The sequence below is a fragment of the Chiloscyllium plagiosum genome, chromosome 24, assembly GCF_004010195.1.
Source record: "Chiloscyllium plagiosum isolate BGI_BamShark_2017 chromosome 24, ASM401019v2, whole genome shotgun sequence".
Taxonomy (NCBI): domain Eukaryota; kingdom Metazoa; phylum Chordata; class Chondrichthyes; order Orectolobiformes; family Hemiscylliidae; genus Chiloscyllium; species Chiloscyllium plagiosum.
This window is the reverse complement of record NC_057733.1, coordinates 1,960,263-1,983,882: the sequence shown is the minus strand read 5'-3', so window position 1 is coordinate 1,983,882 and position 23,620 is coordinate 1,960,263. Positions and strand designations below refer to the sequence as shown.

Genomic DNA, 23,620 nt, shown 5'->3' with positions numbered 1-23,620 from the left:
AAGGATGCTTGGGGAAGCAAGGGCTCTAGAAGGTTACAAGGAACTGAAGAATGGACTTAGGAAAGCTAGAAGGGGCATGAAAAAACCTTGGCGGGTAGGATTCAGGAAAACCCCAAGACATTCTACACTGAATTGAGGAACTGGAGGATGGCCAGAGTGAAGATAAGGCCGAACAGGGATAGTGGAGGGAACTTGTGCAGGGATTTGGAGGAGGTAGGTGAGATCCTTAATGAATACTTTGCTTCAGTATTCTCTAGTGAGAGGGACGTGATCATTTGTGAGGACAGCGTGAAATTGGCTGATATGCTCAAACAGGTAGATGTTAAGAAGCAGGATGTGCTGGAAACTTTGAAAAACCAGGAGGATAGTTTCTGGGTCAGAAGGGACATTTCCTAATGAAAAACACATGCTTGAAACGTCGATCCTCCTGCTCCTCAGATGTTGCGTGACTGGCTGTGCTTTTCCAGCACCACACTTTTTGATTTTCTCCTTAGACGGGATATACCCAAGGTTACTATGGGAAGTGAGGAAAGAAATTGCTGAGCCTTTGGTAATGATCTTTGTATCCTCACTGTCCACTGGAGTACTACCAGATGATTGGAGGGTGACAAATGTTATTCACTTGTTCAAGAAAAGGAATAGGGATAACCCTGAGAATTACAGACTAGTCAGTCTTATGTCAATGGTGGGCAAATTACTGCAGAGGGTTCTGAGAGACAGGATTTATGATTATTTAGAAAAGCATAGTTTGATTAGAGATAATCAACATGGCATTGAGAGGGGCAGGTCATGCCTCACATGCCTTATTGAATTCTTTGAGGATGTGACAAAACACATCGATGAAGGTAGAGCAGTGGATGTGGTGTATATGGATTTTAGCAAGCCGTTTGATGTGGTTGCCCATGGTAGGCTCATTCACAAAGTAGGGAGCCATGGGATACAGGGAAATCTGGCTGTCTGGGTATAGAATTGGCTTGCCCATAGAAGACAGAGGGTGGTAGTAGATGGAAAGTATGCAGCTTGAAGTTCGGTGTTCCACAGCGATCTGTTCTTTGTGATTTTTATTAATGTCTTGGATGAGGAAGTGGAAGGATATGTTCGTAAGTTTGTTGATTACACAATAGTTGATGGAGTTGTGGATAGTGTGAGGGCTGTTATAGGTTGCAGTGGGATATTGACAGTGTATGGAGCTGGGCTGAGAAGTGGCAGATGGAGTTCAACCTGGAAAACTGTGAAGTGATTCACTTTGGAAGGTCAAATTTCAATGCAGATTGGAGGGTTAAAGGCAGGATTCTTGTGGTGGAACAGAGAGATCTTGGGATTCATATCCATAGATCCCTCAAATTTACAACTCAAGTTGATAGGGTTGGTAAGAAGGCGTATGATGTGTTGGCTTTCCTGAGCAAGGGCATTGAGTTTAAGAACCATGAGGTTATGCTACAGCTCTATAAAGCCCTGGTTAGACCGTACTTGGAATATTGTGTTCCGTTCTAGTCACCTTAGAAAGGATGTTGCAGCTTTAGAGAGGGTGCAGAGGAGATTTACCAAGATGCTACTTGAACTGGAGGACATGTCTTATGAAGAAAGGTTGAGGGAGCTAGGGCTTTTCTCATTGGAGCGAAGAAGAATGAGAGGTGACTTGATAGAGGTGTACAAGATGGTGAGAGACATAGATAAAGTGGATAGCCAGAGACTTTTTCCCCAAGATGGAAATGGCTATCACAAGGGGGCATGTGATATCACCCCGAGGGCTGTGGAAACGCTGCACTCAAAAGATACTGATTGCTTTCTACAAACTAATGATGTAAAGAGATATAAGTCGTGCAAGTAAGTGTTATCGAGGTAGATACTCAGTCATGATCTGATTGAGTGATTGGCTGGATAGTTGGTTTGTGATGCAGAGTGATGTTAACAGCATGGATTCAATTTCCATACTGGTTAAAGTCACCATGAAGGTCCTGATTTATAAACCTCTTACCTCATCTGAGGTGTGGGACACTCAGATTAAACCACCATGAGTCATTTCTCTCTAATGAGATTAGCAGTTTTATGAAGCTCTGGGACTATGATGACTTTATCTTTAGATGAATTGGGGGGAAGCCTTGATAGACTGGATAGCCTCCTCCTGTTTTACATTCTTGACCTATAGATATTTTCTAACCAGTGTGATTCGAGATGTTATTACACACCTCTGGAGTAGGTGGGACTTGAACCTGAGCCTTCTGGTCCAGAGGTAGAGATACTATCACTTAGTCACAAAAACCCTAATTCCCATCCTATTTACTCTGACTTCCTCACTCTCCTGTCTTCCAGCAGACATCTCTTTATGCAGCATTGGATGATACACCCATTCTATCAACACATGCAAAATTAATTCTTCTCCATAATAGTCTAAATAACATTATCTTTTAGTATCTACAATCACTCTCTACAAACTATCCTTAGTATGTGTATTGCTTGGCACATATTTGCACAAAGATGCACTAAAAGAAAATGAGAATCACATTCACACTGTCAATTTATTTATACCCCACCTGTAAAACTGGCAACATCCTAAACTTTTGACTTCCTCTTGGTCTCGATCTCTGATGTGTCTGTTTAATGTTTAATGATTGTTGCACTTTGTTTTTGTGTCTTCCAGTTATGTCATTAAAGACACTTGTTTAATACTGCCAGTCGTGTTACTCACATGGCCACAGGGTCTCTGAAGTACTTCATGGCAAATTCTGTCATTACATACTGGACAAAGTCAGGTGAAGAATGCATGTTTGAAGAAGGATTGTTGGATTCAGAATGTGAGGAGATGATCGTGTTTTCTGAAACTTCACTGGGTGCAGAAATCTAAATAACAAGCAGATCACACATTCTCTTAGTACAGCAAAAGGCAGGTGTAGATATGCTGTGCAAATCAGTGCGAACAATTGTACTATAAAAAAGTCAACTGTTGTGTCTATATTACCTAGCATTTCTGACCATCTGAGGTTATTTCATAAGCACTTCGCAGAATTTAACCAACTGCCCATTTCTCATGTACTTTGAATCTGAGTGGGTTATCCAACCACAAATAAAAAGTCATACCGTAGCTAAGCTTGATCATGTCCTCTCCCAGCTATGTACTTTTCAGGATGAATCACTGTTAAGCAATAAAAATGAGAACCAAGAGAGGACATAAAATGCAATCAAAGTTTGTGAGAAGATTTGTAGCTCGGGTGCTCATTGTTGTGATTCTGTTCGCCGAGCTGGGAATTTGTGTTGCAGACGTTTTGTCCCCTGTCTAGGTGACATCCTCAGTGCTTGGGAGCCTCCTGTGAAGCGCTTCTGTGATGTTTCCTCCGGCATTTATAGTAGTTTGAATCTGCCGCTTCCAGTTGTCAGTTCCAGCTGTCCGCTGCAGTGGTCGGTACATTGGGTCCAGGTCGATGTGCTTATTGATTGAATCTGTGGATGAGTGCCATGCCTCTAGGAATTCCCTGGCTGTTCTCTGTTTGGCTTGTCCTATAATAGTGTTGTCCCAGTCGAACTCAGTATTGTACCCAGTAGTGTACAAAATCCCATGCAAGGACTGTTCATAACACTACATAGGACAAACAGGAAGACAGCTAATGATCCGCATCCATGAACACCAACTAGCCACGAAACGACATGACCAGCTATCCTTAGTAGCCACACACTCAGATGACAAGCAACATGAGTTCGACAGGGACAACACTACTATTGTAGGACAAGCCAAACAGAGAACAGCCAGGGAATTCCTAGAGGCATGGCACTCATCCACAGATTCAATCAATAAGCACATCGACCTGGACTCAATAATTAGGAAAGCTAATAAAATGTTATTATTTATTGTGAGGGGAATTGAATAGAACAGTAAAGAGATTTTGCTTTACTCATGTAGGGCATAGGTGAGACCACATCAGTTACTGTGTAAAGTGTTGGTCTCCTGATTAAAGGAAGCAGTTCTGATAAGCTTTAGTAAACTAATATCTGGAAAGTCTTATAAGAAAAGACTGGACAGGCTGGGCTTGCAAATACTGGAGTTTAGAACATTAAGAGGTTACTTGTTTGGAATCTAAAAGATCCTGAGAAATCCTGACTGGGTTGATGTGGAGAGGATGCTTTCTTTTATGAGATTTCTTGAAGTAAAGCGTCCCTATTTGAAAACAAAGCTCACCCATTTAAGATAGAGATAAGTGGAATCTTTGGAACAGTCATCTTCAAAAGGAGATGGAAGCAGAATCTTTGAATATCTCTAAGACAGGAATAAACAAGAGGATGAAAGGTTACTGGGAAAAGTGTAAATATGTAGTAATCAGCTTAGTGATGAGCCTTTTTTTTATTGAGGGAGCATGTTTGAAGAGCTAAATAGCCTATTCCTGATGCTAGTTCATCTTTTTGTGTTAGATAATAATAACCAGACAGGAAGGGATAAAGTGTATAGAATTAAGAGTGCACCAGCAGATAAAGTGAGAGTGTAAGAAAAAGTAAGGTAAACATACAGAATTAAAGGTTTTGTATCTAAATGTATGCAGAATTTCTAACTAAGTAGATGAACTTATAGTACAAATAGAAGCAAGTATGATCTGACAGCCATTGTAGGAATGTGGTTTCAAGTTGACCAGTGTTGGGGCCAGAACAGTCAGGGTATTTCACATTTGGAAAGGACTGGAAGAAAAGAAAAGGTGATGGGATAGCTTGGTTATTAAGGGTTATGATTAATGTGGTCATGGGAAATGATCTTGTTCAGAAAAGCAAGATGCAGAATTAATTTGGGGAAGAAAAAACAGGAAGGGAGATACACCATTGCATGAGTAATTGAAAGATCCACCCTAACAATAGTTACACTGTCAGAAAAAAGTATACACAAATAAATAATGGGGGCTTGGAAGAAAGGAATTAATTATGAGTGATTTCATTTGGATCGGATGAATTAAATTGTCAAAGGTAGCCTGGGAAAGGATTTTATACAGGATATTAGGGGCAATTTCCCAGAGTACTATATTCTGGAGACACATCAGAAGGGATAAAATTGCAATAATTCAGAGAAGGTTCACTCGGCTGACAAGGAGTTAATTGGAGAGTTGCATTGTCAAACAGACAGCTAATACCAAATCTAACAAGGAACAAAGAAACTACTTCTGATAAGAAGATAATCCGCAGACTTGCGATAAGTTGGATGAAAGAGTTTAAAGAATCGTCAGTGATAACATATAGAGTCATAGAGCTGTACAGCATAGAAACAGCCAGGAGGGGGCACGAGAAAAGCTTGGCAGAACGGATTAGGGAGAACACAATGGCATTTTACACTTATGTGAGGAATAAGAGAATTGTCAAAGAAAGAGTAGGGCCGATCAGGGATAGCATAGGGTACCTGTGTGTGGAGTCTGAGGAGGTAGGGGAAGCCCTAAATGAGTTTTTGCTTCTGTCTTTACGAAAGAAACGAACTTTGTAGTGAATGAAATCTTTGAAGAACAGGTGTGCATGCTGGAATGGGTAGAGATAAAGGAAGCTGATGTGCTGAAAATTTTGTCAAACATTAAGATTGACAAGTCGCCAGGCCTGGATCAGATTTGTCCTCGGCTGCTTTGGGAAACGAGAAATGCAATTGCTTCGCCACTTGCGAAGATCTTTGCATCCTTGCTCTCCACTGGAGTCATACCTGAGGACTGAAGAGAGGCAAATGTAATTCCTCTCTTCAAGAAAGGAAATAGGGAAATCCTCAGCAATTACAGACCAGTAAGTCTCACGTCTGTCGGCTGCAAGATGTTAGAAAGGATTCTGAGGGATAGGATTTATGACCATCTGGAAGAGCATGGCTTGATTAAATGCAGTCAACACCGCTTTGTGAGGGGCAGGTCATGCCTCACAAACCTTATCGAGTTCTTTGAGGATGTGACTAGAAAAGTTGATGAGGGTCGAGCTGTGGATGTGATGTATATGGACTTCAGCAAGGCATTTGATAAGGTTCCCCATGGTAGGCTCATTCAGAAGGTCAGGAGGAATGGGATACAGGGAAATGACAGGATGCAGAGGTGGGCTGAGAGGTGGCAGATGGAGTTCAACCTGGATAAATGCAAGGAGATGCATTTTGGAAGGTCCAATTTGAAAGCTGGGTACAGGATTAAGGATAGGATTCTTGGTAGTGTGGAGGAACAGAGGGATCTTGGTGTGCAGGTACATAGATCCCTTAAAATGGCCACCCAAGTGGACAGGGTTGTTAAGAAAGCATATGGTGTTTTGGCTTTCATTAACAGGGGGATTGAGTTTAAGAGTCGTGAGATCTTGTTGCAGCTCTATAAAACTTTGGTTAGACCGCACTTGGAATACTGCGTCAAGTTCTGGTCGCCCTATTATAGGGAAGATATGGATGCTTTGGAGAGGGTTCAGAGGAGGTTTACCAGGATGCTGCCTGGACTGGAGGGCTTATCTTATGAAGCTCTCCAAAGCTCGGACTTTTTTCATTGGAGGAAAGGAGGAGGAGAGGGGACCTAATTGAGGTATACAAGATAATGAGAGGCATAGATATAGTCAATAGCCAGAGACTATTTCCCAGGGCAGAAATGGCTAACACGAGGGGTCATAGTTTTAAGCTGGATGGAGGAAAGTATAGAGGAGATATCAGAGGTGGGTTCTTTAACAGAGTTGAGAGAGCATGGAATGCGTTGCCAGCAGCAGTTGTGGAAGCAAGGTCATTGGGGACATTTAAGAGACTGATGGACATGCATATAGTCACAGAAATGTGAGGGTGCATACATGAGGATCAATGGTTGGCACAACATCATGGGCTGAAGGACCTGTTCTGTGCTGTACTGTTCTATGTTCTAAACAGACCCTTTGGTCCAACTCATCCATGCCGACCAGATATCCTAAATTAATATAGTCCCATTTGCCAGCAATTGGCCCAATCTCTCTAAACCTTCCTATCCATACACCCATCCAGATGCCTTTTAAATGCTGTAATTGTACCAGCCTCCACCACTTCCTCTGGTGGCTCATTCAATACATGCACCACCCTCTGTGTGAAAAGGTTGCCCCTTAGGTCCCTTTTAAACCTTGCTCGTCTCAGCTTAAACTTATACCCTCTAGTTTTGGACTCCCCCTCCCGGGGGAAAAGACCTTGGCTATTTACCCTATCCATGCCCCTCATGATTTTATAAACCTCTATAAGGTCACCCCACAGCCTCTGATGCTCCAGGGAAAACAGCCCCAACCTATTCTGCCTCTCCCTATAGCTCAAACCCTCAAATCCTGTTAACATGCTTGTAAATCTTTTCTGAACCCTTGCAAGTTTCACAACCTTCCTATTGTAAGGAGACCAGAATTGAATGCTATTTCCCAAAATTCGCTAACCAATGTCCTGTACAGCCACAACATTACCTACCAACACCGATACTCAATGCACTGACCAATAAAAGGAAGCACATCAAAGGCCTTCTTCACTTCTCTGTCTATCTGCCACTCTACCTACAAGGAACTATGAATCTGCATTCCAAAATCTCTTTGTCCAACAGCAGTGTGCAACCACTGCTCCTCCACCCCCCCCCCCCCCCCACCCACAACATCCCCCCTACCTCACTTCCCCACGATCTTACCATTAAGTGTTGCCCTCATTTGTTTTTTTAACCTCACCTCACATTTATCTAAATTAATCTCCACCTGCCACTCCTCGGCCCACTGGCCCATCTGATGAAGGTTCCATTGGACTCTGAGGTAATCTTCTTCGCTGTCCACTACACCTCCAATTTTGGTGTTGTCTGCAAACTTACCAACTATACCTCCTCTGTTCACATCCAAATCATTTATATAAATGATGAAAAGCAGTGGATCCAGCACCGATCCTTGTGGCACACCACTGGTCACAGGCCTCCAGTCTGAAAAGCAACCCTCCACCACCACCCTCTGACTTCTATCTTTGAGCCAGTTCTATATCCATATGGCTAGTTCTCCCTGTATTCCATGTGATCTAACCTTGCTAACCAGTCTACCACGAGGAACCTTGTTGAATACCTTATTTAAGTCCATGTAGATCATGTCTGGGATCAGAGGACGTAGTCTCGGAACAAAGGGATGCCAATTTAAGACTGAGATAAGGAGAAAGTTCTTTTCTTACAAGGTTCAGAGTCTTTGCAACTTCTTGCCATAGAGAGCTGTTGGGACAGAGTCTATTTAAGGTATATTTAAGGTATTCTGGACCTTAAGGATGAAAATCTATCAGAATCAGACACTAGAGCTCCCTCTGTAGCAGAACTCTGCAGAACAACTGTGCATAAGGATTGAACCATGGACACATCCAGAGACAGGCACCATTGGTAGAATCGCGGTCAAGTTCCACCACTAATCGGGTATTACCTAAGTTGAGTTAGGAGACTTAACTTGTTTACTTGAGGGGTCTTATTTTGGTTGCTACAGATTATAAAGTTTTATTATTTGATTCAGTACTTGATTGTCTGTGAAACCTCTTAATAAGTAGCTGAATCAAAGGCACCATGTGATTTATCCACAGCACTGGCTGAAATCACCAGACCAGGTATTCAACCCACCTGTCTGTATGGTACTGTGCTAATCTGGACACTAGTCTTCTTACCTTTCTGATGGATGATCTATTGGAACTGGGTGTGCTCTTTTGCCTCTCCTCATTCTTCCCCAGGTTACTGTTATAGTAATCAGGAGCTGCTGTTGGCTGAGCATGATCTTCAGGAAACAAGCCAGAGCGTCCACCAATTGACCCAAACTGCCAGCCTGAGGAAGGAAGGATGCAAGATTCAGTAATGCAGATTGGGCCCCAGCTCTCAACCTGCTCTCTGTCACACTTTGCATCTCTGTTTATCTTCTTTCGATATTTGAGGGGATGGTTTATATTTTTCTCATTCTAAAGATAGTTCTGAAACTAATGATATAAATAATAGAATCTGTAATGTACAAGATTTCAGAAGTGACCAGTAGTGTTACACAGGGAGCTGTTCTGGGACCTCTGCAGTTTGTGATTTTTATAAATGACTTGTTGAGGAAGTGGAAGGATGTGTTAGTAAGTTTGCCATTGACACAAAGGCTGATGGAGTTGTGGATAGTGTGGAGGGCTGTCGTAGGATGCAACGGGAGATTGACAGGATGCAGAGCTGAGCTGAGAAGTGGCAGATAGAGTTCAACCTGGAAAAGTGTGAAGTGATTTGTAAGGTCGAATCTGACAGCAGATTACAGGGTTAAAGGCAGGATTCTTGTCAGTGTGGAGGATCTTGGGGTTCATATCCATTGATCCCTCAAAGTTGCAATCTAGGTTGACAGCATTGTTAAGAAGGCATATGGTGTGTTGGCTTTCATGAGCAGAGGCATTGAGTTTAAGAACCACTAGGTTATGCTGCAGGCTCTATAAAGCCCTGATTGTTCAATTCTGGTCGCCTCATTATAGGAAGGATGTGAAAGCTTTCAAGAGGGTGCAGAGGAAATTTACCAGGATGTTGCCTGGATGGAGGGCATGTCTTATGAAGAAAGGTTGAGAAAGCTTTTCTCATTGGAGTGAAGGAGGATGAGAAGTGATTAGATGGAGGTGTACAAGATGTTAAGAGACATAGATAAAGTGAATAGTCAGAGACTTTTACTCAGGGCGGAAATGGCTATCATGAGGGGGCATAATTTTAAGGTGATTGGAGGAAGGTTTAGGGGAGATGTCAGAGGTAGGTTCTTTACACAGAGAGTGGTGGGTGCGTGGAATGCACTGCCAGCAGTGGTAGTAGAGTCAGATACATTAGGGAAATTTAAGCAACTCTTGGGTAGGCATGTGGAAGTTAGTACAATGAAGGATATGTATGGTAATCTGAATTTAGAGTAGGATATAAGGTCGGCACAACATCGAGGGCCAAAAAGCCTGTACTGTGCAGTACTTTTCTGTGAAAGTTACTGATTAGCTTGTGGTGTTGTGACTGGTTGTGGATGACAAAGGCCATCGGCCTGACAACAACGCTGTGACTGGCGTCTTTGTAACTGAGTAAAGCTCCTCAGTGAAACCTGGGAATTGGGGCCTCTGAACTATTTCCCCAGTTTATTTTTACCTCCACCTATAACACCAATTTTTTTTGTCTTTCTATGTCGGTCTACATGCATGTGTATTTTGAGGAATTTTAAAAAGGGGTTAGAGTTCAGAGTTCTAACTAATCGAGTTAAATATTGACAGTTCATAGTGTTTACATGTGGTTAAAATCTATTTATTTGTAGTAAATATTAGTTCTTGTTAAGTGCAGAAACATGGTCCATATTTTTGTTAGTTACAGGTAAATTGAGGATTTTGCATGCTTTGATAATTTTTTAAATTTTTGTAGTAATTCTCGAAATAAAGGGACAGATTTCCAGTGTGGTGTGACACTTTGGCTCTTCATTTTAGACTCTACTATCTCAGCCTTTTAGGACTTTAAAGCCCCGTTATACTGACCTATAATCAACACTGTTTCAATCAGAAAAGGTCTGACCAAGTCTTTCTTTGTATCTCTATTTGTCTGTATCAGGCAGAATGCCAGTGAAATCAGCATTGTAATCCTAAACCAAAACATTTTTTTACAAGTACAATATTCCTAATGAAGTCTCATTCAACTTTTATTTAAAGTTACTACCCCAATGTAATTTTCTTTGTCAGAGATGGAGAGATTTTATTCCTTGTGTGCCTTTTAATAGCTCCCAGAGATAGTGGGACCGTGTATCACAGGACATTTTGGGCCTTTCTACTGGCTCCCATCTGCGTTTGAGCAAAACAAAATCAACAGAGTCCATTTCTGGGCTGCTGTCATTAAATAATTGAAAGAATATTGCAATGTCTGTTCTGAATGGATGTCTGATAGTCTCCTTTGGCTGCCTGAGTTCAGTTAGGTCAGGCATTAATTTCGTCCTGCTGCATCAATGACCACTTCTGAGGGTGTGGTCTGAATGCTATCTATTGATGAGTTTGCAGTTTCCCTTTGAGACTCACCTGGTTCGAGTCCATCTAGAGGCAGGAGCTTGATGATGTCTCCTTTGCGAAAGTTCAGCAAGCTTTTATCATCTGTAATATAGCTCTTAATAGCCATAACGTGGTCAGAGTCCTGTGAGGTAGATATACAATATGAACCAAATTTTCCAGCACCACACTCATGACTCTAATCTCCAGCATCTGCAGTCCTCACTTTCGCCTACTTAAAGTTGGCGAGTCTACTACTGTTGCAGGCAGGGCATTCCACGCCCCTACTACCCTCTGAGTAAAGAAACTACCTCTGACATCTGTCCTATATCTATCACTTCTCAATTTAAAACTATGTCCCCTCTTGCTAGCCATCACCATGCAAGGAAAAAGGCTCTCACTGTCCAACCTATCTAAACCTCTGATTATCTTGTATGTCTCAATTAAGTCACTTCTCAACCATCTTTGCTCTAATGAAAACAGCCTCAAGTCCCTCAGCCTTTCCTCATAAGACCTTTCCTCCATACCAGGCAACATCATAGTAAATCTCCATTGAATCCTTTTCAAAGCTTTCACATTCTTCCTATAATGCGGTGACCAAAACTGTAAGCAATACTCCAAGTACAGCCATACTAGAGTTTTGTACAGCTGCAGCATGACCTCGTGGCTCTGAATGTCAATCCCCCTATCAATAAAAGCTAACACACCGTATGCCTTCTTAACAACCCTGTCAACCTGGGTGGAAATTTTCAGGAATCTATGTACATGGACATCAAGATCTCTCTGCTCGTCCACACTGCCAAGAATCTTATCATTAGCCCAGTACTCTTTATTCCTGTTGCTCCTTCCAAACTAAATCAAATCACACTTCTCCATATTAGACTCCATTTGCCACCTCTCAGCCCAGCTCTGCAGCTTATCTATGCCCCTCTGTAACCTACAACATCCTTTGGCATGACTTACAACTCCACCTACTTTAGTGTCATCTGCAAATTTACTAACACTTCCTTCTACGCTGTCATCCGGGTCATTTATGAAAATGACAAACAGCAGTGGACCCAAAACAGATCCTTGTGGTACACCAGTAGTAACTGAACTCCAGAATGAACACCTCCCATCAAACAGCTCCCTCTGTCTTCTTTCAGCTAGCCACTATCTGATCCAAACCACTAAATCACTCTCAGTCCCATGCCTCCTTATTTTATGCAATAGCCTACTGTGGGGAACCTTATCAAATGCCTTACTGAAATCCATATACACCACATCAACCACTTTACCCTTATCTACCTGTTTGATAACCATCTCAAAGATCTCAATAAAGTTTGTAAGGCACGACCTACCCTTCACAAAACCGTGTTGACTATCCTTAACCAACTTATTCCTCTCTAGATGATTATAAATCCTCTCTCTTATAACCTTTTCCAGTACTTTACCCACAACTGTAAGGCTCATTGGTCTATAATTATCAGGATTGTCTCTACTCCCCTTCTTGAACATGGGGACAACATTTACTATCCTCCAGCCTTCTGGCAGTATTCCTGTAGACAATGACGATATAAAGATCAAAGCCAAAGGCTCAACAATCTCCTCCCTGGCTTCCCAGAGAATCCTAGGATAAATTCCATATGGCACAGAAAACAGAATCCAAAATAGAATCCAAAGATTACTCACTAAACATATCAATCATGCCATGAAAAAACAAAGTAATGCAAACACTTCCAGACGGATAGAATTGAAAAGCAGACAGGTTAGGCTTAAACTTTATTATAAATGATATAAAGACACCAAACTTGTAATTCAGGAAGGAACGGAAAGAGATGACTAAGGGGTAACACAATCCTTAAGCAGCATTTAAAAGAGTACAGATGGAGAAGATGTTTCCATTTGTGGAGCTCATAAATCCACTAGAAAATTCAGGATGAACCTTTTCTCCCAGAGAGAAATCAGCTAGAATGTTGAATTTTCGATCACATTGAGTAGGTGAGATAAATAGTATAGACACATTGAAAGGAAAACTATATAATCATAAATGGGAATGACTATGCTAATTGGCTTAAATGAGAGGTGTGAGAGGGTCATGTGGAGTCCATAAACACTGCTATCAAGTAGTTGGGCATGATGTATTTTATATGTAAATCTTCATATTAGTAATTCCATCCAAAACTGGCGTAGAAACTGGACTGGTAATTGCAACCAATATAGGGGAAACACTTTCCATAATAACTACACTCAATATGGAGTTATTATTGGTATCACAAGAAATACTGATGTTTTACCTATATACCAGTAAGTCAGTTCTTATGTTATTAATACTGTAGAGTGAAGTGTATGGATCTTTTCCAAAATCACAATTGCATGCCAGTTTGAATTGCTACTTTCTGCTGGCCTGCCATAGTTTAATGCTTGCTCCTTTTTCTATTGCTGTTGTATTTTTCAAATCTCCTGTACCTTCTGTAACTCCTCCAGGAATAAAGTGATGAGCATCTTTGCCTGCTCAGCCTTTTCTGAATACAGGACCAGCTGCTCATTCTTCAGAGAAAATTCCAGCATGGTTTCTTCCTTTAATGTCACATTCAGTATTTCCGTATAACTGTAACAAAGGGAGAGAGGTAAATGGGTGTCCATTATCTTCACAGGTATTTTACTCAGCCTCAGCAGGTTCCTGTCTGCTGGAAACTTTCTCCATGGTGCTCAAAAGGCATAGATGTAATGTGTCAATGATCTCTTCTTGTGCTGTACATTTTTTGACAATTTTGTAGCCAAGTAACAGAGGAGACAACAGAGAAATTAAATAGAGAGGAACTACTTAAAGGTTGTCAGGGCGTGCTCAAAGTTAAAAGTTCACCCTGTCTGTCATAGGATGCACTCTGAGTTGCTGATGGAAGTAAAGATGGAAATTGCATCACCTTTCAATCCTCCTTTAATTCTGGTAGTGGTACCAGAGGAATACTGTAATGGTTACAATTCATATTCAAAAAGGCAAGTGGGATAAGCACAGCAATTACTAGCCAGTCAGCTTAACATTGGTGGTGGGGAAATGCTTAAATATAATAATCTGGGATAAAAAAAATTGACACTTAGAATCAATACAGTGTATAAGCAGGCCATTCAGTTCATCAAGTCCACACCAAGTCTCTGAATAGCATGCCACCCTGACCACTTCCAGCCCACCATGTTAATGCTGACCACCAAACAACAAACTGCACTAATCCAATTTAACTGCACTTGCTTCATAGCTTACTATACCCTGGCATTTTAAGTACTCATCCAGATACTTTCTAAATGTTGCAATAGAACCTCCCTCCACCACCCTCTCTGGCAGCACATTTTATTTTTCCACCAGCTTTAGGATGAAAAGCATTTTTCTCAGATTTTCTCTAAATCACTTACTCCTCACCTTAAACATATGCCCTCTTGTCTTAGACATGTCTGCCAAGTGGAAAAGATTTTCTGAGTCTATTCTGTCTGTGTCTCTCATAAGTATGTATCTCTCAATCAAATTTCCCCTCAGCCTCCTCTGCTCCTCGGAAAACAAACCCAGCCTATCCAGTTCTCTTCGTAATTGAGACTTTTCACCTTAGGCAATATCTGGTCAATCTCCTCTGCACCCTTCTGATAGTGTGGTTACCAGAACTGCACACAGTATTTCATCTGTGGCCTAAACAATAATTTATGAAGTTGTAACAAGACTTCCTTACTCCTATATTCTTTGCCTAACTAATGAAGGCAAGCATTCTGTATGCCTTCTTCACTACTTTATCCATCTGTGCTGACTCCTTCAAGGATCTATGAACCTGTACACCAAGGTCCTTTGTTCCTCAGTACTCCCTAAGAACCGACCTTTCATTGTATATATCCTTTACTTATTAAACCCCTCAAAATGTATCACCTCCCATTTATCAGGAATAACTTCCATCTGCTGTTGCTCTGGCCAATTTCCCAGATTGAAGCCTAAGACCATGCTCCTTCCTATCAACACCACCGTCAATTTTCATGAAAAGTGCAAACTTACTTATATTTTCTCCATTCATATCCAAGTCATTAACACACATAGCAAACAGCAAGGATCCCAGTGCTGATCCTTGTGATACACTGCTGGTCACAGGCTTCAAATCAATCACAAATATCCTCTACCATCATCCTTTACCTCCTTTTGAAAGCCAATTTAGCATCTAGTTTGCCAACTTGCCTTGGATCCCATGGGCTATTACCTTTTGGACCAGGCTTCCATGTGGGATCTTGTCAAAGGCCTTACTGAAGTCTATGTAAACAACATCACCTGCACTACCTTCTAAAATGTATTTAGTTACCCTTTCAAAAAATTCAATTAAATTAGTCAGACAGGATCTCCCTTTAACAAATTCATGCTGACTATCCTTGATCAATCCTGCCTTTCCAAGTACTGATTAATCCTGTCCTTCACATTTTTTGCAAACATTTCCCTACAACTGGCATCAGACCAGTTGTCTGGATAGTGCCTTCCTGTCCTTTTTCATTCTATAATTGCAGAGGTGGTAGCCAAAAAACTGGTTATCAGCTTGGATGCAGCAGTTGTGATTGTAGCAATAGTAGAGGCCCATAAGTGAGACTCCAGGGCCTTTACAGAGACGCAGGACCCTGCTTCACAGATTCCAGCCAATGTCAAGCAGCAGCTGGAGAGCAGCAGATGGGGATCAAGAAGAAGAGAGAAAGATGAACTCTACTGCGGTAAAGGAAACAACAAATGCTGGAGATCACAGCAGGTCAGAACTCTCCATGGATGCTGTCTGAGTCACTGTGATCTCCAGCATTTGTTGTTTTCAGTACAGATTCCAGCATCTGCAGTAATTTGTACCTATTTATTGCAATAAAATCTTGCATTATGTTCAGTGTTTCAAGATGGCGCCAGAGAGTGGCAACTTTGCATATAATTTGCAGAAAAACACTTTTCATTGTATTTTTTATATACATGTGATAATAAATCTAAATCCTGAAAAGATATCAAAGGGCTAACACATTCAGATGTAGCTGTGTACAAATGAATATGAGACACAGCCCACTGACAAAAGCTTGCTAACAGCTAAAAAATAACAGATCCAGACACACTGACATAAATGGACACAATGACACACTAACATATGAAATTATCTTTCCCGATGTCTTACCTATAGCTCTGAAGAATTTTAAAATTGTCTGATTTCATTCCGACTGCTTGCACCAACTTTATCAGCTTGATCCCTCGGTGAGAGATGCTGAGAATCTGCACATTGCTGCCAATGTCCCCCTGAATTAAAAAGAAATGTGTGGGGTCTCCAATTGAGCACAGCCATGATATGACACAGTTTCAATGCCTCTCTGCTTTAAATGTTTGTTCATCTTAACAGCATTCTGATCAGGATTACACTGCACACTGTTTATCTGACAGACTTTCATTAGCGATCTGGCATAATTTCCTGGGTAGAAAGTTAGGTGGAAAACACCACCAGAAGTAAAAGAAGGAGTAGACCATTCAACCTCACCAAGCCTGCTCCACCATTTGATATGATTATGGCTGATTTTGGGCTTCAACCATGCTCCTACCTGCTCCCAATATCCCCTGATTCTACATCCTTAAATATATGCAATGATTGAGCATGCACAGCATTCTGTGCAATACAGAATTCCAAAGATTCACAACTTTTTATGAATTCCTTATGATCTGTGTCATCAGTGATGAACCCTTTGTCCTGAAACTGTTCCAATCAGTGGGAACAATCTCTCTCATTGTCTACCTTGTTGAAGCCTTTCAGAAATTTTTAGAAGTTCTTTTAAAATTCAAGCGATGGTAACACAAGGTTTCCTGCAGTGAGTGAACAGAACCTGCGATGCCTGAGAATGTACTGGAGGCATTCATAATTCCATAGAATTCTTCATCAAGTTGGAGCATGAGGTAATTAGTTCTGATATTAGGGTCCTGATTCTCATTAAGAGAAATTTTGATGATATGAAGAGTGTTGGGTATGAAGGATCGGTAAATTCAAAATGTGTATGGGTAAACTACAAAATTGTTTAATCCTTCTTACACAAGTATAAAAAGTACAATGGCTTATGAGGGAAGTTAGAAATAGTCATCGATGCAAAATAGAGGCACATAAATTGGCAAGAGAAAAAACAGAGAATTGGGAACACTTTAAAAGTCAGCAAAGGGGGACCAAGGGATTGATTAAGAAGGAGAAAGCAGAGTATGAGAGTAAGCTTGCAGGGGAACATTGACTGTAAAAGCTTCCATAAGTATTAAAGAGAAAACGAAAAGATGAAAACTAATGTAAGTCCTTACAGTCATAAATGAGAGAGTTTAGAATGGGGAACAAAGAAATGGCTGATGAACTGAATTAATCTTTCACTCTGTCTTCACAAGGGTGGACAGGAATAAGAAATTATGAGGAACACTGGTTTAGTGAGAGGGAAGAATTGAAAAAAATCTGTATTAGTAGAGAAATGTGTTGGAGAAATTGGTGTGATTGGAAGCTGATAAATTCTCAGGACCTATAATCTACATGCTAGAGTACTTAAGGAGGTGGCTGAAGAAATAGTGGATGCATTAGTGGTTATCTTTAGATTCTGGGATAGTTCCTACAGATTGAAAGCTGACTAATGTAACCCCACTATTTAAAAATGGAGATAGGGAGAGACCAGGTAATTATAGACCAGTGAGGTCTGATGTCAGTTATGTGAAAGATGCTGAGAGTACACTATCGAGGACTTTATAGCAGAGAACTGAGAAATCAGTGTTAGAATCAGTCAGCCAGCATGGATCTACAAAAGGGAAATAATGCTTGACAAATCTACTGGAATTCTATGAGGATGTAACTAGAAAGTTGATCAGGGAGAGCCAGTGGATGTGGTTATTTGCACTTTCAGAAGTCCTTTGACAAAGTACTACATACAAGATTAATGGGTATAATTATGATGCAAGAGATTGAGTGTAGTATCTTGAGATAGAAATTGATTAGCAGGCAGGAAACAAAGAGTATGAATTAATGAATTGCAGTGGGGTACCACAAGGAGCAGTACCAGGATCTCAGCTAATGACAATATACATTAATGATTTGGATGAGGGAACAAAGTGTAATATCTTAAAAGTTGCAGATGACACAAAGCTGAGTGGAAGGGTGAACTGTGGGGAGCATATAGAGATGTTGTGATTTGGACAGGCTGAGTGAGTGGGCAAATGCCTGGCAGTTATGTGGATAAATGTGTAGTTATTTTTATTTGAATGTCTGTAAATTGAGAGGATGGGAATGTTCAACGAGACCGAGGTGTCCTTTTGCTCAGGTCACTGAACATAAAGTGTCCTTGTGCACCAATCACTGAAAGTCAGTGCGCAGTTTCAAGAAATTTCAAGAAGGCATTGGTGAGGTCACACCTGGAATATTTTTTATTTCTGGTCTCCTTATCTGAGGAAGGATGCTCTTGCTATGAAGGGAGTGCAGTGAATGTTTACCAAATTGATTCCTTGGATGGAAGGACTGACTTACGAGGAGAGATTGCGTCAATTTGGGTTGTATTCACTGAAGTTTAGAAGACCATAGAGGAATTCATAGAAACCTATAAAATTCCAACAGGACTGGCAGGAAGGATCTTCCCGATTGTGGGAATTCAGAACCAGGGTCAATTTAAGGATAAAGGCCAAACCTTTTAAGGCTAAGATGAGGAAAAAGTTCTTCAACCAGACAGTGGGGTGTCTGTGAAATTCACCAGCAAAGAAAGTGATTGATGCCAAAACATTATGTGTTTTCAAGAAGGTGGAAGATATAGCTCTCATGGCTAAATGGATAAGGGATATGGAGGGAGGGCAGAATGATGGTATTGAGCTCGATGACCAGCCATGATCATATTACAAGGGGGCATAGCTTTAAATTAAGGGGGGGTAGGTATAGGACAGATGTTAGGGGTAGGTTCTTTACTCAGCGAGTTGTGAGTTCATGGAATGCCCTGCCAGTAGCAGTGGTGGACTCTCCCTCATTATGGGCATTTAAGCGGGCATTGGATAGGCATATGGAGGATAGTGGGCTAGTGTAGGTTAGATGGGCTTGGATCGGCGCAACATCGAGGGCCGAAGGGCCTGTACTGCGCTGTATTCTTCTATGTTCTATGTTCTATGAATGACAGAAAAGGCTCAAGGGACTGTGTTTCTTAGTATAATTATTAGGTAAGTTCAAGACAGAGATTGATATAAATTTTTCTTTAATAGGAATGTTATAAGGGATATGAGGATAGCATGGTAACTTGATGTTGAGGTAGATGATCAGCCATGATCCAGAATAGTGGAGCACACTTGAGGACTTAATAGCCTACTATTGAGTGGCATGGTAGCTCAGTGGTTAGCATTGCTGCCTCACAGCGCCAGAGACCCGGGTTTGATTACAGCCTTGGGCGACTGTCTGTGTGCAGTTTGCACATTCTTCCTGCGTCTGCGTAGGTTTCCTCCGGGTGCTCCGGTTTCCTCCCACAGACCAAAGATGGGCAGGTGAGGTGAATTGGCTATGCTAAATTGCCCATAGGGTTCAGGGGTGTGTACATTAAGTGCATTAGTAAGGGATAAATGTAAGATGGGGAATGGGTCTGGGTGGGTTACTCTTTGGAGGGTAAGTGTGGACTTGTTGGGCCAAAGAGTCTGTTTCCACACTGTAGGGATTCTATAGACTACTCTGATGTTCCTGTCATTTATAGAAGAAAATTAACTACAACACCGCTTATCTTTATATAATACCTTTAAATAATAAAAATATCTCATAAGGCAATTACAAAACAAAATTAACATAAGCTACATCAAGAGATATGTCAAATGACCAAATGCTTGATTAGAGAGTTAGATTTTAAGGAGTATCCGAGAAGTAGGAAAGTGAGGTAGAGAGGTGGAGCTTGTTCCAGACATTAGGATCTTTCCAGCTGAAGACATGGTCACCAACAATGAAGCAATTTAAATAAGGGATGCTCAAGTGATAGGATCAGAAGGGCAAAAACATCTGGAACGCTTATGGAGCTGAAGGAGAAGGCAGAGATAGGCAGGAAAAGGTTAGTAAGGAATGTGAAAACGAATGAAAATTTTAAAAACAAGGCATTGAGCCTTTAATACTTTAAACTACATAAATACTTCCCCAAATTTATTAAAACATTCAAGGCAATTGGTAAATTTCATCAACATTGTGCCAAATAAGTTTTTCCATGATTTATTTAAATATTCCCTGTCGACCTTAAAAATCTCAATTATGAAAAAAAAATTCAAATGAAAATGTTTTAAGTAATTCAATGATTTTATCAATGGTCTTATTGAAAAATTCAGAAAGGGAAATTGAAAGGGATGTATTTACATAGTACTTCATAATGAGGAAATTGATACAAAAGTCGAGTGTGTGGTGCTGGAAAAGCACAGCAGGTCAGGCAGCATCTGAGGAGCAGAGAAATCAACATTTCGGGCATAAGCCCTTCATCCAGCATCTGCAGTCCTCACTTTCTTCAAGTTGATACAGAAGTGTGACCAAGAATATGAAAACACAAAGTTTGTACATTGTGTCTAAGTGTTAGATTTTTAATATCAGACAGATAAATCTGACACATATACAGTAAAAGCAATACCTCAAAATTGTTGATGCTGTACTTACACTGACAGGGAACATCCGAGAAAAGTAGATAGCCCAGTTGTCACGTGCAGCGACCACAATCCGCTTCTTCAGCCCATTGTCCTGCAGCAACCGTACATCAGTCCCAATGTGAAGTTCAGCTGCAAACAAGAACAAGTAGGGCCTAATGAGAGTCTCAATATATAAGTGTATCAGCTCCTGTAAAGTGTAACAACACAGTCTGTTGGAGCACATTTGTCACAGCACCTTAACCCCTTTCTCATTTGCCTATTAAGCTGAGGTACCCAACTCACTGGAGATTATTTTGTAACAATATCCCATGCAGCTCATTGCAATAATCAGGTTGACCATGTTATCTCTATGCTGAACTCAACAATTACTTCCCTCTGTTTCCATTCTTCTCCAAAACCCACTGCTTATTGGGAATTTACTATTCCTTCTGATGTTATGCTCTCTGATACTGAAAGTTCTGTACTCAGCAAAGATCCTGGTTTATCCATTTGAATCCCCACCATGACATGATACTGAAATCTTCTGTTGCCTTCACCTCTGTGTCCACTTCTTTTGAAAGAGTCCACTCCCCCCCCCCCCCCACAGATGCATTCATCCACCTCCAACAGACAGCCCCCACCTAGACCCCTCTCCCTTATCCTTTATCTGCACTTAACCTATTCATTGAGAACTTTTGACATGACGTTAGTCACCTTAATTTGCCTGTCCTTCTCACCCATTCGAACCTACCTCCCTCTGAACTGACTGCACTTTGTGCTCTCAGATCCAACCCTGACTTTGTCATCAAGAGGGTGACAAGAGGGGTGCTGTTGTTGTCTGTTGTACGAACCTCTACATTGCACTGCCAGCTCTCCGACACCTCCTACTATCTCCCCTGGACTATGACCCCATTATCAAACCATTGTGTCCACAACAGTCACTAATCTCATCTTATTGGGGCATCTCTCCACCACAGCCCCTGAGCTCACAGTTGCCAATCCCATACAGCTCACTTCCCACCTACTTCTCAAATTCCATAAACAGGACTGGCCGGGCGGACCTATTTCTGTCTGCTCCTGCCTCATGGAACGTATTTCTTTCTTAGTGTAGAATCCCTACAGTGTGGAAACAGGCCCTTCAGCCTAACAAGTCCACACTGACCCTCTGAAGAGTAACCCACCCATACCCACTCCCTATCCTACATTCACCTTTGACAAACGCACCTAACCTACACATCCCTAAACTAGCATGGCCAATTCACCTAACCTGCGGATTTTTGGATTGGGGGAGAAAACTGGAGCACCTGGAGGAAATCCACACAGACACAGGTAGATTATGCAAACTCCACAACTGCCCAAGATTGGGATTGAACCCAGGAGGAAGGCAGAGATGGGACAAGCACAAGAGACCCCGGGGGAAGTACCTGTCAGGAACAGGTTGAATCTTTTGGAAACCGTAGAGACAAACGTCACTGCCAGTCCGAGAGGCGGTCAGGTCTCCCAATCAGAAATTGGCGTGGAGGCAGAGCCGAGGAGTCAGACATCACACAGAGCCGTGGTAATAGGGACTCCATAGTGAGAGGGACTGAAAGGGGTTTCTGCGGCAACAGGCGGGATTTGAGGATGGTGCGTTGCCTTCCTGGTGCCAGGATTAAGGACATCGCAGACAGAGTGCAGGAAATCCTTAAGGGCGAACGTGAAGAGCCAGACGTGGTGGTGCATGTTGGCACAAATGACGTTGGGAAGAAGAGGAAGGACATTCTATAGCTGGACTTCAGAGAACTCGGAAGAAGGCTGAAAAGCAGGACATCCAGGGTGGTTATCTCCGGTTTGCTTCCAGTTCCTCGGGCTGGAGAGGACAGGAACTGGGAGATAATGGACATGAATGTGTGGCTGGGGAACTGGTGCAGGAAGCAAGGATTTAAATTCTTGGATCACTGGAGTATGTTTAGCGGTAAGGATAAATTATACAAGAGAGACGGGTTGCACCCTAATAGATGGGGGACCAGCATTGTGGCAGGTAGGTTTGCCACTGCAACACAGCTGCGTTTAAACTAAATAGCGGGGGGGGGGGAGGGGACAAACTGGAAGTTTAAGAAGGAAGTTAAAGAGAAAGTTAGAACAAGAGAAGTCAAGAAAGACAACAGAATCAATGGAGCAGAAAGAGAGTCGAGGAATAGGGAGAGAGAACAGTTAAATGCGTGGCTACAGGGATGGTGCAGGAGTCTATCCTTGCTATAGCATCTATACCCTGGAACATTAAGCTGTTAGTCCTATCCATCCCTGAGTGATGCCTCTGTAATTGCTATGGGAACCTAGACTGTAGCTTTAGGGTGCAGGACCTGGATTGTAGGGAGGTTAGGAACATGGCAACAATTTCAAAGGAGGGTGCCTGTAAACAGGAAAGTGGCTTGAAGTGTGTATACTTCAATGCAAGAAGTATACGAAATAAGGTAGGTGAACTTGCAGCGTGGGTTGGAACCTGGGACTTCGATGTTGTGGCTATTACGGAGACATGGCTAGAACAGGGACAGGATTGCAGGTTCCAGGATTTAAATGTTTTAGTAGGGAGAGGGGTGGGGGTAAAAGAGGGGGAGGTGTGACATTGCTTGTCAAAGATAGTATTACAGCGGTGAAAAGGACGATGGATGAGGACTTGCCATCTGAGGTAGTTTGGGCTGAGGTTAGGAATAGGAAACGTGAGGTCACCCTGATAGGAGATTTCTACAGGCCTCCTAATAGTCCTAGAATCATTGAAGAAAGGATTGGGAAGGTGACTCAGGAGATGAGTGACAGTAATAGGGTGGTTGTTATGGGGGACTTTAACTTTCCTGATATTGATTGGGAAAGCTATAGCTCAAATTCGTTAGATGGGTCAGTGTTTGTTCAATGTGTGCAGGAGAGTTTCCTGACACAATATGTAGACAGGCCAACAAGAGGTGAGGCCATACTGGATTTGGTTCTGGGTAACGAACCAGGCCAGGTATTAGAATTAAAGGTAGGTGAGCACTTTGGGGATAGCGACCATAATTCGGTGATTTTTACACTCGTGATGGAGAGGGATAAGTGTGTACTACAGGGCAAGAGTTATAGCTGGAGTCAGGGAAATT

At 41.8% G+C, this 23,620-nt stretch overlaps 1 protein-coding gene across 1 annotated transcript in view; it reads right to left on the bottom strand.

Annotated features, from left to right (window-relative positions):
- LOC122562332 (unconventional myosin-XV-like) overlaps positions 1-23,620 on the bottom strand; it is a 447,653-nt gene that overhangs the window by 71,295 nt on the left and 352,738 nt on the right. The window contains exons 46-51 of the mRNA XM_043715207.1: positions 20,542-20,660; positions 16,063-16,181; positions 13,367-13,508; positions 10,952-11,063; positions 8,582-8,736; positions 2,690-2,841 (exon numbers count right to left, since the gene is read on the bottom strand). Coding sequence (XP_043571142.1) covers positions 2,690-2,841; positions 8,582-8,736; positions 10,952-11,063; positions 13,367-13,508; positions 16,063-16,181; positions 20,542-20,660 — 799 coding nt within the window. The remainder of the gene's footprint in view (positions 1-2,689; positions 2,842-8,581; positions 8,737-10,951; positions 11,064-13,366; positions 13,509-16,062; positions 16,182-20,541; positions 20,661-23,620) is intronic.